General features: G+C 37.7%; 1 protein-coding gene across 1 annotated transcript in view; it reads left to right on the top strand.

Annotated features, from left to right (window-relative positions):
- tiam2a (TIAM Rac1 associated GEF 2a) overlaps nt 1–17,500 on the top strand; it is a 148,080-nt gene that overhangs the window by 84,701 nt on the left and 45,879 nt on the right. Inside the window, 5 exon segments of the mRNA XM_056477615.1 lie at nt 1,854–1,958; nt 2,325–2,403; nt 2,511–2,600; nt 4,230–4,442; nt 13,352–13,443. Coding sequence (XP_056333590.1) covers nt 1,854–1,958; nt 2,325–2,403; nt 2,511–2,600; nt 4,230–4,442; nt 13,352–13,443 — 579 coding nt within the window.

Genomic DNA, 17,500 nt, shown 5'->3' with positions numbered 1-17,500 from the left:
GGAAAAGAAACCAAAAAGCCACTCTGGCGACATCCTTACATCCTTTTTTATTTACAATCTCCTCACTGCTGCTATACGGCACTCATTTTCACGTGTGTTGTTATTCTGACCTGAAGTGACAAGTGCAAGCGTGTTGTCCTTCACCATGTTCAATGCGCTCCCCTGCCGTCTCTCAAAACAAGGCAACCATCGAGCGTTTCCTCAGAGGATGACAAACAGACAAACCATTGCTGCAGCTCAGATACAAGTTTACGGAGAAAAATAAAAACCTCTGCAGTGTTTGAATGTGCTGCGTTTGACTGAAGTAATTAGTCTGCCGTTATTACTGAAATGTGTATATTCCATACAAAGTGTGAAGCAGATTGGCTAGTGCTACTTACGTGAATCACTGTGCGCTCGCGGCATTTGGAAAAGTTCTGGCGCCTCATGTACGAAGACCTGCGTTGAATTCATACTAAAACATTGCGTCCGCACAAAGCTGTAAATGTGCGTAAATTCAGATGTATGAAACACTGCGTATGCGGAATCCCACGCATATTCTCTTTGTACATCCGAATTAACGTGAAACTGAGCGCACGTGCACGAGCGCAAAACCCCTCCCTGACTCCTCCCCCTAATAAATATGGTAATGACTCTACTTTGGCGAAATAAAACGAAAAAGCAATAGCAAAAGCAAGCAAAAAGAGAAACTTTGAACAGAATGTGAATTGGAGGTGCTCCTTTCGGAGGTAGACCGGAGAAAACTGTGTTATTTGCAAGTTTGTCCTCCGGAATTAATAACAAAAGAAAAAAAATAGAGTGAGAGAGTTTACCTGACGCGGTTAACGCAGTGGGGTCTGAACATCGCACTGTGAGTGAATTAAAAAAGAAATGGTCTGATGCAAAGGTGCAGGTTAAGAGAACAGCGGCGCACTGTCAAAGTGTGGACCGAACAGGCAGGGGAACGGGATGCTGAACTAACCCCCTTTGAGGAGAGAGTTACCTCAATTGTGAGCGGCACACAATTTTAGAGTTGATTTGAATATTTGATCTCAAATGGTGTCAGAGTTTAATTGACTTTTACAATTTTACATTAAAAGATATTTTAAAAATATTATAAAATAAATAAAGTGCTAATTCCAAAAACAAAGTCTTGTGCAATAAGCGGTATGTTTTTATAAACGTTTTGGTACTGGTTTTATTGTATAATTTCATATGGTTGAATTGTTACATTTTTTTTTAATCGAGAAATTAAGCCTTGTGCAACATAAAGGAGCATGTATATGTGTATAAATGCCTATCTGACCTATTTTTGGCTCAAACTATAACAGTAGCAAAGAGAATTTAATTGGTTACCGCGGTTCAACAGCATGGTATGGAAACCTTATATACCTGCTAGGCATGATCCCGTCCCATACATCTGGCATTGCGCGGCTCAAAGATACTTCGTAGTGTGCAATTTAACATCTAGGAGCCTCTAGGAGTCGCCAATGGAAATAAAACAAACACACACAAGAAATGCATGTATGCCAGACATGAAGTTGGCCAGGACCAACGCACATTCTCACGTTAATTTCATCGTTAATAAATCCAAACGTGAGCGTGAAATATGGTGTACGCAAAGTTTTTGTGTGTATGCAGCGTTGATGCATGAAGCCCTGGAAGTGTACCTGGAAATAGCACCTCTACTGGAAATGACAAACTTACACCCTAAGCTTATTTTAACTATAGCCTTCATACTGAAACTTTATACTGAACTTTTTTTTTTCATCGTTATTGAAAACAGTGTTCGCTCAATAAATACCCATACCGATTTTACCGCCCAGCCCTAATGTTGAAAGAATCACATCTTAAGATAGATTTCCCTCTTGTAGCTCGTGGGCCTGGACCCCAGCACGCACTGTTTGAGGCTGAGAAGATTCACAGGAGACAAGATGGAGATCTCAACACCATCAGCTCATGAGCTTCTGCAGAACTTGGTAAGATGCACATAATGACAAAGCTATACATTGAAATACAGTGAACTGCATAACTCATAGATATTTACATTAGATGTCACCTACACTGTTGTTGTCAATTGGAAGTCAATACAGCCGCCATTTTGGTACAGGGTATAGCGCTCCTTTGAAATGAATGCGGGACCAAGGTGTAATGGAGGACTGGCCATCCGGAGCCATAGATATATACATGCATCTATGATCGAGAGTGCGGTTGAATGACTTTTGTCCTGAGGGCACTGTACAAATATGGCGGCGGTATTGACGCATGCTCAGGGTCCGTATGCGATATCTAGTGTATATATCTATGTGCATAACCAAGCACTGTTAACGTCTTTCTCACCCTAGCCATATGACGAATTGGAAGTTAGCCAGCTGAAAGTCTACACTCTGCACATGTCTAGACCCAGTCTAACTGGAGACTTTGGTAAGCAGGTCACTGTTGTGTTGAAAGTTAAATGGCTGTTTTGAAAACTCTTGGGGGCTGATTACTCTTCACAGTGTGTGCTATTTCCCACTTCTTTTCTTTTTCAGGCTTTGCTGTTACAGGCTATGTAGACAGCCTCAAAAACAGCCATATCGTTGTCAGCGAAGTTCTCCCTGATGGGCTCGCTTTCAGCAAAGGTAATCTTACTTGTAGCCATTGTAGGCACTTGCTAGTTATAGCTTTTAGCCCCTTTCACACTGTGATAACAGTAAATGTCTGTAAAATGACCAGAATGACTTTACTGGTACGCTGTTTTTCACACTTTCACATTCACGCAGCTGCTTCTGTCCCAGAGATAAACTAAAATACTGAACTAGAGGAGAAAACGTTGTCGCTAATGCTCTCTGAAGGCAGAGAAACTATACATGCAGCTAAAAAATCAGTTATGTTTACACATTTGGAGTTTTTATTGTGATAAATATGCAATTCTGTGGATGTATGGTGAAGTATTATGAACAACTCTGAGAAAGAGATGTGGACTGAACACTTTTGCATGTCGAGATCTACAGTGCTCAGCATATACAAGTACACCCTCACAAAATTTCTCTTTTAAGTTTGTATTTTTAATAGGAAGCTATAGAATATTATATTTGTGCAGATACATTAGATTAGTCAGCACTGAAGCCAAATCTGGAGCTTAACTAACAAAATAACTTAAACGGTTCTAAAACGAGTACACCCAAATTTATGTTATAGAAAAATATTAAATACTAATTTGAAAAAGAGAATAAACAAGGGAAGCAAAAAAATAGAACAATTTTGTTGAATATAAATATATCTGTTTAATAAATCTGTTTTGTTTAAATATTGGATATTTAAAATATGGGATACCCCCCCCCCCCCCCCCACGAACCAAATGACCCCGAACTCTGTAATCTGTTCATTCAGAGCAGTTTAATTGTATATACAATTTAAGTCAGAATTGTTAGCCCCCCTAAATTATTAGCCCCCCATTTTTTTCTCCTGTTTAACAGAGAGAAGATTTATTCAACCCATTTCTAAACATAATAGTTTTTAATAACTCATTAATCGGTTTAATAAATCTGTTTTGTTTAAATATGGGATATTTATGATATGTATGCAGTTTATATGGGATATGTATGCAGTTTAAATCAGAATTAATAGCCCCCCTAAATTATTACCCCCCCCTTTCTCCTGTTTAACAGAGAGAGGATTTATTCAACACATTTCTAATCATAATAGTTTTAACAACTCATTTCCAATAACTGATTTATTTTATCTTTGCCATGATGACAGTAAATAATATTTGACTAGATATTTTTCAAGACACTTCTATACAGCTTAAAGTGACATTTAAAGGCTTAACTAGGTTAATTAGGTTAACTAGGCAGGTTAGGGTAATTAGGCAAGTTATTGTATAATGATTGTTTGTTCTGTAGATAATCGAAAAATATATAGCTTTAAAGGGGCTAATAATATCGAACTTAAAATGGGTTTTAAAAAATTAAAAACTGCTTTTATTCTAGCCGAAATAAAACAAATAAGACTTTCTCCAGAAGAAAAAATATTATCAGACATAATGTGAAAATTTACTTGCTCTGTTAAACATCATTTGGGAAATATTTGAAAAAGAAAAAAATCAAAGGGGGGCTAATAATTCTGACTTAAACTGTATGTATGAAAGGGGCTTCAAGTTATGGTGGTTATGCTGTTTGGATAGGTTAAACTGAATATTTATCATTAGTGAAGATGCTTGTCTTTCATTTATTGTATTTAACCTTTGTTACATGTTGTTTTATTGCTAGGTCTTAGGCCTGGTGATGAGATCGTGGTTCTGAACGGTTGTGAGGTGTCTTCTCTGGACCTGACTCTCATACAGACTTCATTTAATGAGCAGAATCTGCAACTGACGGTGAAACGTCACCTGCCCTCCATTCCACGTGATTCAGACACCGCGAACATGCAGTCTCTGTACAGAGATATCCATCAAAACCGCCAGAGAGCCAAGTCCTCAACAGGTACAGAAGATGCACCAGCCATTATGCACCATGCAAGTTATTCCAGAAATTGCAAAGTAGACCACTGTTTCTCAACCATGTTCCTGGAGGACCACCAGCTCTACACATTTTCCTTTTCACCTTAGCTGAACACACCTGATTCAGATCATCAGCTCTTTAGCAGAGACTGAAGACCTGTAATGAGTGTGACAGACAAAACTATCCAAAACATGCAGTGTTGGTTGTCCTCCAGGAACGTGGTTGAGAAACGCTTCAGTAGATGAATGTATGAAGATATACATGGCCTTTGATTGCTCTTTTTGTTAGCTAAAGATATAGATTATTAGATTGTCAGACAGTCGGAAGTTTCCTTTGCAGGAGAAAACACACTACTGCCCCCTGTGGAGCAGAAAGGCACATCCTCTTGCGCAGACACAGAACCCGACTCTCGTTTCAGTCGGCTGTTGCCTGTTTGGTGTGTTCACGTGCAGCTTTTTGGTCCAGACACGATCTAACATGAGGCGACAACATAGTTGAATTTTGTTCTTTGCTAGTTGTTTGGCATCGGCTTGGTGTGTCCCGGCTCTTAGAACTTAAACTAGCTCTGCACCTGCCATTTTGTTTTCAAATTTCCAACCATTGTGTTTTATAGGGCTTCTTGCTGACAGCTTAGCCTCCATCAAAGGCCTTCTGATTGTATTTGTATATACAGTGAGTGTGCATGTGTGTGTGTGTGTGTGGTATAGTGTGGCTTCTTTTCTCTGAAAATGCCACCTCAGACAGCTTTCTCTTCACTTGTTATGCATTCAGACTCAGTTTAAGACATTTAACGCTTGTCACACCTAAACCGTAAAGCTTCCTCTTCCAGTTTTCTTGCCTCCGACTTCCTCAAACTGACTCATTGTCTGTACTTACACAGTCATTTGTATTGCATAGTAACCAGGGTCATAACTATGAGCAGCATCTGTGTTGTAAGCTGGATTTGAACTCTGCTTGTCCAGGTAGGTGACAGAAGGAATATCACAGCATGTGTTGGTACATTCACTTATGGTGAATATATGCGTTAAGTTCAACATATTTAACTGTCGACACACTTTAAAGTCATTTCTCCAGAGTTTTAATGAAGTGATCACCTTCTTTTAGGCTTATCAGGAGTTATTAGTCTAATCTGTGAAGCATCAGAGCTGAAAAACTACTCAATTCTGGTTTATTTGGATGTCTTTAAAGGGATAGTTCACTCAAAATTGAACAATCTGGCATCATTTCTTCACCCTTCATGTCACAAACCAGTCTGAGTTTCTTCTGTTGAACGCTATATATTTAAGTAAGCTGCAAACATGTAACCACTGATTTCCAGAGTATTTGTTTCTCCTACTATGGATGTCAATGTTTCGAGGTTTCCAGATTTCAACAAAATGTCTTCTTTTAGTGTTCATTAACATCATAAACATTTGAAAGCAGTAAATAGTGAGAACATTTTTCAGTTTGGGATGAACTATTCCTTTAACCTAGCCTAACACGAAGCATTTGAAGCTTGCATGTACTGCGAAAGTACTTCAAAATGTGCATTTGCTGTTGTAGGGTTAGGGAAAGGGGTCAATACATTTTGTAATCATGTGGAGATTCTTTTAAATGGAGTGACAATTTAACAACAGTACATATATTGCAATGTATATGGATAAATTTAACATTAAGGTAACATTAACCAACAACAATATCCAGTTAAAAACTGAAAACAATCAGCTGAAACATGGTCAGATGCTGTGGATATTTGATTTATTGCCTGTCTGTATTATTACACTGTAAAGAAAAGAGTTGACTCAACTTGAAATTGTAAGGTGACTTACGTTGACCTTTTATTTTACAATGTATTGTTGTTTTTGTACATAAATAGTTTTGGTCAAACTTCATTTTAATTTGTGGAGCATCAGAGTAGAAAAATCTACTCAATTCTGGTTTACTTGGATGTCTTTAAAAGGATTAGTTCACCCGAAACTGAAGATTCTGGCATGATTTCTTCACCCTTCATGTCACAAACCTGAGTTTCTTCTATTGAACGTTAAATATATTTTTAAGAAAGTATTTGTTTCTCCTATTATGGATGTCAATGTTAGATGTTTCCAGATTTCAACAAACTACCTTTTTTTTTAGTGTTTATTAACATCATAAACATCTGAAAGCAGTAAATACGGAGTACACACTGCAAAAAAGGCTTTTCTTACTTAGATTTTTGTCTTGTTTCTAGTCCAAATATCTAAACATCCTTATATCAAGAAGTATTTTTGAGGCAAGCAAAATATATTGTCTAGTTTTAAGAAATAATATGCCAAAATTAAGTGAGTTTTTCCTTAAAACAAGCAAAATAATTTGCCAATGGGGTAAGCAAAATAATCTTGTTTTTCCTTTTGACATAAGATTATTTTGCTTACCCCATTGGCAGATTATTTAGCTTGTTTTAAGGAAAAATTCACTTAATTTTGGCATATTATTTCTTAAAACAAGACATTATTTTTTGCTTGCGTAGAAAATTCTTCTTGATTTAAGAATGTTTAGATATTTAGACTAAAAACAAGACAAAAAACAGTTTTTGCAGTGCATTTTCAGTTTGGGATGAACTATTCCTTTAACCTAGCCTAACACAAAGCATTTGAAGCCTGCATGTTCTGTGAAAGTATGTGCGTTTGCTGTTGTAGGGTAAGGGAAAGGGGTCAATACATTTTGTAATCATGTGGAGATTCTTTTAAATGGAGTGACAATTTAACAACAGTACATATATTGCAATGTTTATGGATAAATTTAACATTAAGGTAACATTAACCAACAACAATATCCAGTTGAAAACAGAAAACAATCAGCTGACACATGGTCAGATGCTGTGGATATTTGATATATTGCCTGTCTGTATTATTACACTGTAAAGAAAAGTGTTGACTCAACTTAAAATTGTAAGGTCAACTTGGTGCAGGACTTTTCTTGCTAACTTACGTTGACCTTTTATTTTACAATGTATTGTTGTTTTTGTGCATAAATAGTTTTGGTCAAACATCATTTAATTGTGAAGCATCAGAGTAGAAAAACTACTCAATTCTGGTTTACTTGGATGTCTTTTAAAGGGTTAGTTCACCCGAAACTGAAGATTCTGGCATGATTTCTTCACCCTTCATGTCACAAACCTGAGTTTCTTCTATTGAACGTTAAATATATTTTTAAGAAAGCTGCAAACATGTAACCACTGACTTCCAGAGTATTTGTTTCTCCTACTATGGATGTCAATGGTTAGATGTTTCCAGATTTCAACAAAAGATCTTCTTTTAGTATTTATTAACATCATAAACATTTGAAAGCAGTAAATAGTGAGTACACACTGCAAAAAGGCTTTTCTTACTTGTTTCTAGTCCAAATATCTAAACATTCTTATATCAAGAGGCATTTTTGAGGCAAGCAAAATGTATTGTCTTGTTTTCAGAAATAATATGGCAATATTAAGTGAGTTTTTCCTTAAAACAAGCAAAATAATCTGCAAATGGGGTAAACAAAATAATCTTGTTTTTCCTTTTGACATAAGATTATTTTGCTAGAAGTTGAGTCACCTTTTTTCACTACAGTGTATTGTTGTTTTTATACATTAATTGTTTTGGTCAAACTTTATTTTAATGTAAAATTCACGCTGTTAACAAACCATTGACTAAGACTTTTAGCTCAAACTACTAATTTAGCTGCTTATTAATAGATAGTAAGGAAGTAGTTGAGTTTAGGGATGTAAAATAAGGTCATACTTTATAAGTGCTAACAAACTGTTTTGAAATATTTGTGGTTAAGATTAGAGGTAGGAGTGAGATTACTGCAGAATACCGTTTTACCTCAAAATAACCTTTGTTTTCATTCGTGCATTCATTCGTTTTCCTTCGGCTTAGACTTTAGTTTTTTGGTTGGGACGCTAAACCGAGGTCTTGACTCTCTATGGTCAATTAAAATCCCATGGCACTTCTTGTAAAGTTCTCATGTCCTGGCCAAATATCTTCCATCAGCCCTTACCCATTATGGCCTACCAATCATCCTCATTCACCGAATTGGCTCTATCACTGTCTCTCCACTTCACCTATAGCTGCTGTGTGGTGAGCGCACTGGCGCCGTTGTACTGTGGCTGCCATCACATCATCCAAGTAGATGCTGCACACTGGTGGTAGTGTGGCTAGACCCCCCTCATGATTGTGAAGCACTTTGGGTGTATGGCCATACATGATAAATACGTTATATAAATACACATTACATTAGTCCCTTCATTTATCAGGATCACCACAGCTGAATGAACCGCTTTTATAGCACAGCGGATGCCCTTCCAGCTGCAACCCAGTACTGGGAAACACCCATACACACTAACATTCACACACATACACTAAGGCCAATTTAGGTTATTCAGTTCACATATAGCACATGTGTTTGGACTGTGGGGGAAACCGGAGCACCCAGAGGAAACCCATACTAACAGGGAGAGAACATGCAAACTCCACATAGAAATGCTAATGGCCCGTTTCCACTGAGTGGTATGGTTTGGTACGGTTCAGTATGCTTTTATGGCTGTTTCCACTGTCAAAAGGCGTACCAAACCGAACCGTACCACTTTTTTGGCACCTTTTCGAAAGGGGTACCAAACACGAGAAAGGGTACCAAAAGGGGGAGCTAGACGCGCAGCTGAACGCTGTTGGTTTACAGACATGCGTCATTCGCTCACGCAATAAGCCAGAATGAAAACAAAGGAGCCGCAATGTTTTAATACACAGCCGAGAGATTACAGCACATTTATATATACATATAATAACGAGCCATGGTCGACCCGGCTCAAACAAACCTTGTCGTCGTTTTGATGTACAGCCAAACCCAAAAAGAAGAGCAGAGTCTACCCTGTACCCCGTAGTTTTTTACGAGGCAGTCTGGAAATGGAAAAGGTTCAACTCTTCAAATATATTTATGGGAAATAGAGGGTTATAAATGTATGTTTCTTTAGGTGTGAATGCCTGATAATGTTTCAGTTTTAACATTGGTAAATGGTACAATTAAAATGTATTTTAACTGAATGGCTTATATGTGACATTGGACCACAAAACCAGTCATAAATGTCAATTTCTTGCTTGAAAAAAGCTTTTAATTGATGTATACTTTGTTAGGATGGAGCAATATTTGGCTGAGATACGATTATATGATAGTCAGGAATCTGAGGGTTCCAAAAAAATCGAAATATTGCAAAAATCATGTATTAAATTGTCTAAATGAAGTGCTTAATGCATATTAGTAATCAAAAATTGAGTTTTGAAATATTTACAGCAGGAAATTTACTAAAATCTAAATCTTCATAGAACATGATCTGCACTAAGTATTCCATTTGATTTTTAGTATGAAAGAAAAATGTATTGTTCTGACCCGTACTATGTATGGAGCCTTTTCACATTTCCGGGTTTCTCAGTAGCAGAAGGCATCATAGATGGAGTACACTTAGAGCGCAGTGAATAGGAGAGTACAACAAATCATTTTTTACAATCCTATTTGCTGAAATAATCAAAGAAAAACTCCATGAAGGTGTTATCAAGACTTTCAGAAAAAGGAAAATAATAGTGTGAGACAGATGACGGCAGCCAGAGGAGAGAATAACGTCAGATTTACTCTCAGCCCCATAGACACTGCATTATTTGATGCAAAGATGATATAATACATACATAAATGCATATAAATGTTCATACGATTTAATAAAAAGCTAAATATTAAAAACTTTTAGGGATCCAAGATGCTGATGACCCTCAAACGCGTCATAACAGTGTTGTGAAAAGGGTCCGTTGTTGGCTATTTGTGAAACATAAGACTGCTTTGTGGTCCATGCTCTCATTTCTTAATTGATTTAGTCATGTATAATGAACTCTTAAAGCGTTAGATGGGTGTCCTTTGACATGACAGTTCTTAGATATTAGATCTACGATAACCACTCAACCATAACCAGTTCAGAAGCCAAGATGAGAGGGATTTAATATATTTTTCAGGAATAATGTCTTGAAATGCTGTTTCCCCCACATCAAACCACTATTTTTACACAAGAAAGTAATTATTCTCTCTTCATTTTGTTAACCACCGATGTATAATTGAGATCATGCCTCTGCTAACTTACTGTTAGCATAGCTTGGCATTTGTAAATTGTTGTTTAGGTAAATAGTAGAATTCACTTAACAAGATGAAGGCATGGTGTTGAATAGTAAGTGTTGAAAATGAATATAAATAGATGACACCAATTTAAAAGGAAGATCGTTTCTGTTCACAAATTAGCCGTGTAGGTTTCAAGACTGCTGAGTAAAGCTATATTACAATACATTATCGCACAGGGGAGAGCCAACGTTTTGCCACAAGAGTGTTCAGCCAAAAAAGGACAGAATATGACTTTCATTAGACATATCAGCAGACATGACCTCTGTAGTTCTGCAATGGCATGAAAATGGAGTGCTTTTGCACACTTACAGCTGAGAGAATGAATACATTCTCTGGTTTTCCTGTGAAGTTGGGTGCAGTGAGCCTCTGTTCCTGTCACTGAAACCACTCTTGAAAACTTAATTTAGCAACACAGGGTGCAACCATGATAAACCAACCACTTGCATAACTATTTAAAATCGAAAGCATCAAGATGCTGAAAATAAACGACTGCTAACATTCTTCTCAAAGCCAGTTCATTGCGTCTGATACAGGAATGGTACAGCAGCAAAATTCCTTGACTATTACTCCAGAATAAGCGTATAGTTCCTAGCCAAATCAGCTTAGAAAAGACTAACTTTTCATTTTCCTTTGGTCTTAGTACATGATGTTTCTACAGAAGAGTCAAGCCTTAAATAGTAACATTATCAAAAGTCTTTGGTCATTTTAAAGCAAGTTTTTAAAACCAGATGCTAATGGTCCAATCCGATTCAATGATTTATGCTAAGCTAAGCTAAAATTGCTCCTCCAGACCTGGAGATCAGCTGAATTAATTTAAAAATGGTTTAACTCACCAGTTTAGCTCTAGGGGACTTGTAAAAGCGAGCCTTTTCCGAAAAAAAAGGTGAGTTTTTCTTTAACAGTGTTTCGACTGTGTCTGTTTCCATCTAATGGCAGATTTTATTTGTATTTAATTGTTATTTAGGGTATGAGTGGTGATGCTGTAGCATAGGCAGCTATTTTGAAACCCAGTGTAAATTACAAAGATACGTGTTCCTGAAATTTGGTTATTGGAGTGTTTATTATCTTTGGTGTCTGAGAGGAACATTCAGATAAAAGTCACAGTGACTACAAAAACATCAACAATTAAAAAAACAAATCGGTCCCACTTTATATTAAGTGTCCTTAACTAATATGTACTTACACAGAAATTAATAATTCGTTACGATGTACTTATCGTGTAAATACATGTATTTACTGTGTACTTATGCTTGATTAAATACCTGTATGTAATTACATCTGTAATTAACTTCTGTAATTACATTTGTAAATACACTGTTGACCATGTCTTACACCTTAACCCACCTTTAAACCTACCCAAACCACCAAACCTGTCCATAACCCTACCCCTATCCCAACTCAAGAGCACCACAAGTGTTCTCAAATACATCATGAACACAGTAAGTACATTGTATTTATTTTTTGATGCAAGTACATAGTAGTTAAGCACACTTAATATAAAGTGGGACCAACAAGTCTATTGCCAGAAAATTGCAAGAAAAATAAATGTGAAAAGTTTAATATTTTATTAAAGTTGTGAACTTCATAGATGGCATCAAACTTTATTTATCGTCCCGGGTAGCACAAGTAAGACTGTTTGGTCTGAATAACATCTGCTGTGTACAAAGATCTGAAAAACGTCTTTTAAAGATCTGTTTCATGAACATTTTACATTGTAAACATTTTAAAGACCCAGGCTCATTCTGAGAACGTAGTCCCGTGGACGTTTCTGGAGACCGCGAAATACGTCCCGGGAGGTACGTATTTTTGCAGTTGTTGTTTTTGCGAGTCCGCGAGAGGCTGCTGTGCGCGCTTTTTCCCGCGCCGTTCTCGCGTAAACCCGCTAGAGGCCGCTGTCGAACGACCTTCCGCCTGTCTGCCTGGATGACAAGATGATTGACCGTGCGACCGGCCAATCGGCTGACCCACCCTCCTCCGTCCCTAAACCCAACCAACGACGATTCACAAAAGCTGTCCAGAAAAAGAAAAGCCCTCGTCTGATTTTTACCACGTTTTCGGATTTTGACCACATTCTCACCCTGTGACGAACTTGTTCGCTTCATTTTTTGGATTTGGTTGCAGCGGGAAAGCCCTCCACACGGAGGCGTTCGGCCGGCCGGCAAGCGCCGAAAGGAACGACGTCACACCGCTCCACAGCGTTCGCTTAAAAAAAAATGAAATGCAGCCATACGTACCCCCGGCTACGTATTTCGCGGTCTCCAGAAATGTCCACGGGACTACGTTCTCAGAATGAGCCAGGGTTGCATTATAAACATCTATTCAATGTCTCAAAAGTGATGTCCAGAAACACAGCAGATGAGCAAAATGTGTCCTCCAGATGTAAACGCAAATGTCAAATAGACGTCTCCATGACGTACATGTGCTGTCATGGTTAATTTACTGTTGTAAACTGTGTAGTAGACAAAGATGAAGCCAAAATGACGTGATTCATCCAGATTTTCCTCTTTTTACTTGTGTATGTGTGTCCTTGTGGGCAGCCTGGCCAAAAAAAATGCATTGTCGTTATTAGCTAGATTGTCGTTGCCTTGCCATAGATGATCAATCATTCAGTGTAAACCACACTCTGTTGGTTATTCGCCTCACTTATTCACATCACACTCAGTGTAAAAGAGACTCAAGTGTCACCAAAAAGTGTTTAACTTGTTTATGCTAATATGGATGAATGCTTTCTTTCTCCTCAGATGTGTCCTGTGTGACGGAAACCTTAGGCTTGACTGTAAATGATGGTCTTCAGGATTCTTACCACAACCATCGAAAAGTTCATCAGAGCAAGGTACAAAGTCTGTTTTTATCTACTTTATAAAAGCTGGTGGCTTACTACAGTGTTGATTTGCTGTTCATTTGTAGCGTAGCATACATTTCTGTACAGGTTCTGCTGTGTTTATAGAGGTTTTCCTTGTATGGTGTGATCAAATGAACACAAATTAAAAGAGTCTAATACACATGCTAAAATACTGTATGCTAGAATGTTTCTGTAATGGTTAGAGGATAAAAATATATCTGAATATGATCCTATATGCCATTTAGTCATCTGGAAAATGCTATAAGCTTATATAATAATAATAATAATAATAATACTAAACTTTAATTTATATATCTCCTTTAAAAGTAGAACCTCGAAGAGCATTAAGTCAGGGATAAAGTAGATCAAGGCAGTTGCTTTCGCAGAATAAAGCCCACAGGTTTATTGTACTGTTGTGACTGAAGTAAACGTGTACAACTGTGGGACCCGACCAGGTTTCTTGCATCTCCATATAAAATGCGGGAGCGAGTGGAACTCTAATTTGATTTGAATGAGAAAAGCATATCTGCGCTTTAAACTGCATTCATACTTTAGCCTGGCTCTGCACCAGCCTCAGCCACGAGTCCTAGAGGTTTTTATTACTTGCATATCGACCACTGCACAGGTGAACAGCAGGGCTGAAACTTTGCATTCGTGGGTTTGTGCAAGCAGCATTTGCCGACAGAACTTGTTTGTTTTTTTTACAGAGAGATTTTTTATACATAAAAGTCTAAAATAATAATTTCTAAGCTAATTTCTTTGCCTTGATGACTGAACATTTTATTTTCGAGATATTAGATTCTCCAGAAGAAAAAGATATGAAAGGAAAAACTGTGAAAATTCCCTTGCTAAACAGTATTTGGGAAATATTTGAAGAGGAATTGAGTTTTCACTTCAGGTCTTATCATTTTGCCTTCAACTGTATTTACCAGGATTGTATATGTCTGTCGCTAGTTTCTTAATTACTCAGGTAAACTGTTCAGGAAAAACTAAATAGAATAGGTAACATGGTGATTTGTGTGTTCATGAGAGAAAGAATTCAGTTTCTGTTCATTTATAACACATTGACTGATGCTTCCTCATCCAAACACACTAAACCTGTATCTAAATAAGCTATGGTTAAAAGCTAAATGTAATTTCTCATCTTGCCGTTATAGAAGTGTGTGTGTGTGTGTGTGTCTGTGTGTGTGTGTGTGTGTGTGTGTGTGTGTGTGTGTGTGTGTGTGTGTGTATGTTGAGCAGCAGCTGCATTGTCAGTGCTCGTCTGCCAGTGCTCGTTGTCACTTTGTAATTAGCCTCTTCATGGATCTTTGGCCTTCACACTGCTTGCTTATTACTGTCACCAACACAAGAGCTTATATTTATGCTCAAGGCTAAACACACAACGACAGAAGAGTTACAAAAAACACACTGATCTGGAGTCCGCACATGCTGGGTGGGCTGAAGGATGTTATATCTCTCAGAAATCAAGCTTGCGTGTTCTTCTGCACAAGAAGTAGGAGTTCCCTTTTAGTTTTGGACTCATGGGTGTGTGCCGATCTATAATGGCTCGTTTCCACTGAGTGGTACGGAACGGTACGTTTGGTACGCTTTTATAGCCGTTTTCACTGTCAAAAGGTACCTAAAAGCGAACCGTACCACTTTTTGAGTACGCTTTGCAAAGGGTAGCTAGCATGACAAAAGGGTATCAAAAGGCGGAGCAAGATGCGCAGCTGAATGCGGTTGATTTACAGAGATACGTCACTAGTGCGTACACAAGCAGGAGAATGAAAACATAGAAGCGCCATTTTTAAACACACAGCCAAGACATTACAGCGTAAATATATATATACATATAATAACGAGCCATGGTCGCCCTGAACTTAAACAAACCTTCGTCGTCTTGATGTACAGCCACAAAGCCAAGAAGATGATCAGAATCCCTGTGCCCCATTGTTATTTACAAGGTCGTCTAAAGTGCAAGTGGTTTAACTTTACGAGAGAGAGAGCGAGAGAGAGCGCGTGAGCGAGCCACACGTCTGTGTTTGAAATAACAAACTTCTTGAGCTTGAGCATATTATTAACATGCGCGTGGTTATTGTAGTGCTTCTGACATCTGATTCTTTCAGAAACGGACAAACGCGAGAGTGAAGCGCGAAAAAACAAAGGAGCGAATAATCCTTTCAGCAACCTAAAACATGAACAAACTGCCATGTTTAACTATTATCGTCGCCTTTTGGACTATTATGAACTCAGAATGACGGAATTACTCTCTAACAGAGGCTACATGTGCTGCTGAAGATTACATACACAGATGAGAGGTTTACACTGACTGTGGGCTATATTTTGTGTTGTTTTGAACCCAAATAAGGACTAAATGTACGCTGTGTGTAGTTTGTAATTGGGCACACATCTGAGACTGTAAGGGTCTTTATGTGTTCAAATATGCTGCGTTTATTTATTTATTTTATATAATCGCAGTAGGATATTTCACACTGTTATTAATCTGCAGTTATAATCAAATCATGTTCATAGAGAGTTAGTAATGAACATTTATACACAAGTATTTATCTGTATAAAGCATCTATGTGAATGACCCATACAGCTTTACTTTAGTGACATTTCCTCGAGTGAGTTTGACGTCGACTGAAACTTTCTGCCGTACACCACGCATACCATTGGTACCCATTTGGCAGTGGAAATGGACCGTACCACTCAGTGGAAATGGACCATTAAGGAGCTGTGTTAAGGTGAATTGTTGGCGCGTTGCTATTTTGAAGAACTGAAGTAGACCACGCCATTGACCAGCTGAAAGCTGGTCTAAAGTCCAGCGCAGAGAGCGTTAGTTATGCGCCTATGCGGTCCAAAATACTCACACAATGCTTAATACACACAGGATGTGCAGCAATACACAAATATCTTTACAAATGAAAAAAATTAAAAGATTAAAATGTTACAAAAATTATTATTTTCTACATAAATATAATAAACACTGCCTCCATGCCTTCTATATCTCAGGGGCTTTTCAGTTTGTTCAGGACAATTTGCTTTTGTATAATGTTGTTATTATTATTATTATTATTATTATTATTATTATTATTATTATTATTATTACTACTACTACTATTATTAATATTAATCATATGCATATTTATTTTCGTTTGAATTAAAACAAGTTTAGATTTGTCCATCTGTGGGGTTTTGGAGTTGTCTGCATCGCTGGGGCTTAAGAAAGGACGTATGTTTGGATATAACTCTGTTTTTTGACCACACTTGGTTATTATTGTTCATTTATTAGTTTGCTGGAGATTAGATCTGAATTTAGAAATAGTTTCGAAACAAATCTTTGCGCTTAACAAAGTAAATTAAATATGTAGGCTAATGGATGTTTTCAGTGGAGTGCGTACAAATCTTTCCATTATCCATGAAAGTAAAGAGAAAGTAAAGAGGCCGAATAGAGGAGGCTCGTTCTTTATCCTCATGCTGCAGATGCTCTGTTTAACTGTTTTATAGCTAGTGGAGCGTTCAGTTTTTACACTTATAGAGTCCGCTTTGTAAATAGCAAATATGGTGTGGCACTACACAACTGACTCTTAAAGGGAGTGGGAGATGAGACTCTGATTGGTTTAGTGCACGTTATTCTCAAAACACACCCATAGCTCATTAAGAGAATAAGCACAACCCCGTTAGACCATGCACCGGGGCGCAAACGCCGTATTTTTTCATTCTTAAAATAGCTAAATTCGGACATTCCCTTAATGATTTTAGACTATCTGCTAGATCGGTGTTTCCCAACCCTGTTCCTGGAGGCACACCAACAGTACATGTTTTGTAGGTCTCCCTTTATCTGACCAATTAACTTCAGGTTTTGGAGAGATGATTTAGGTGCGTTTGATTAGGGAGAGGTTGAAAATGTGTACTGTTGGTGTGCCTTCAGGAACCAGGCTGGGAAACACTGCTCTAGATTATTAATATAGAGCCTAAAGAGAGCATTTGTAGCCACTGGATATTTAAAATTTATGTTTTGGTATTTGCTTTATAGACGTTTACTACAGGATCTAACGTGGAT

Source organism: Danio aesculapii, chromosome 17 (assembly GCF_903798145.1).
Source record: "Danio aesculapii chromosome 17, fDanAes4.1, whole genome shotgun sequence".
Classification (NCBI taxonomy): domain Eukaryota; kingdom Metazoa; phylum Chordata; class Actinopteri; order Cypriniformes; family Danionidae; genus Danio; species Danio aesculapii.
This window is presented reverse-complemented; position numbering and strand designations above follow the sequence as displayed.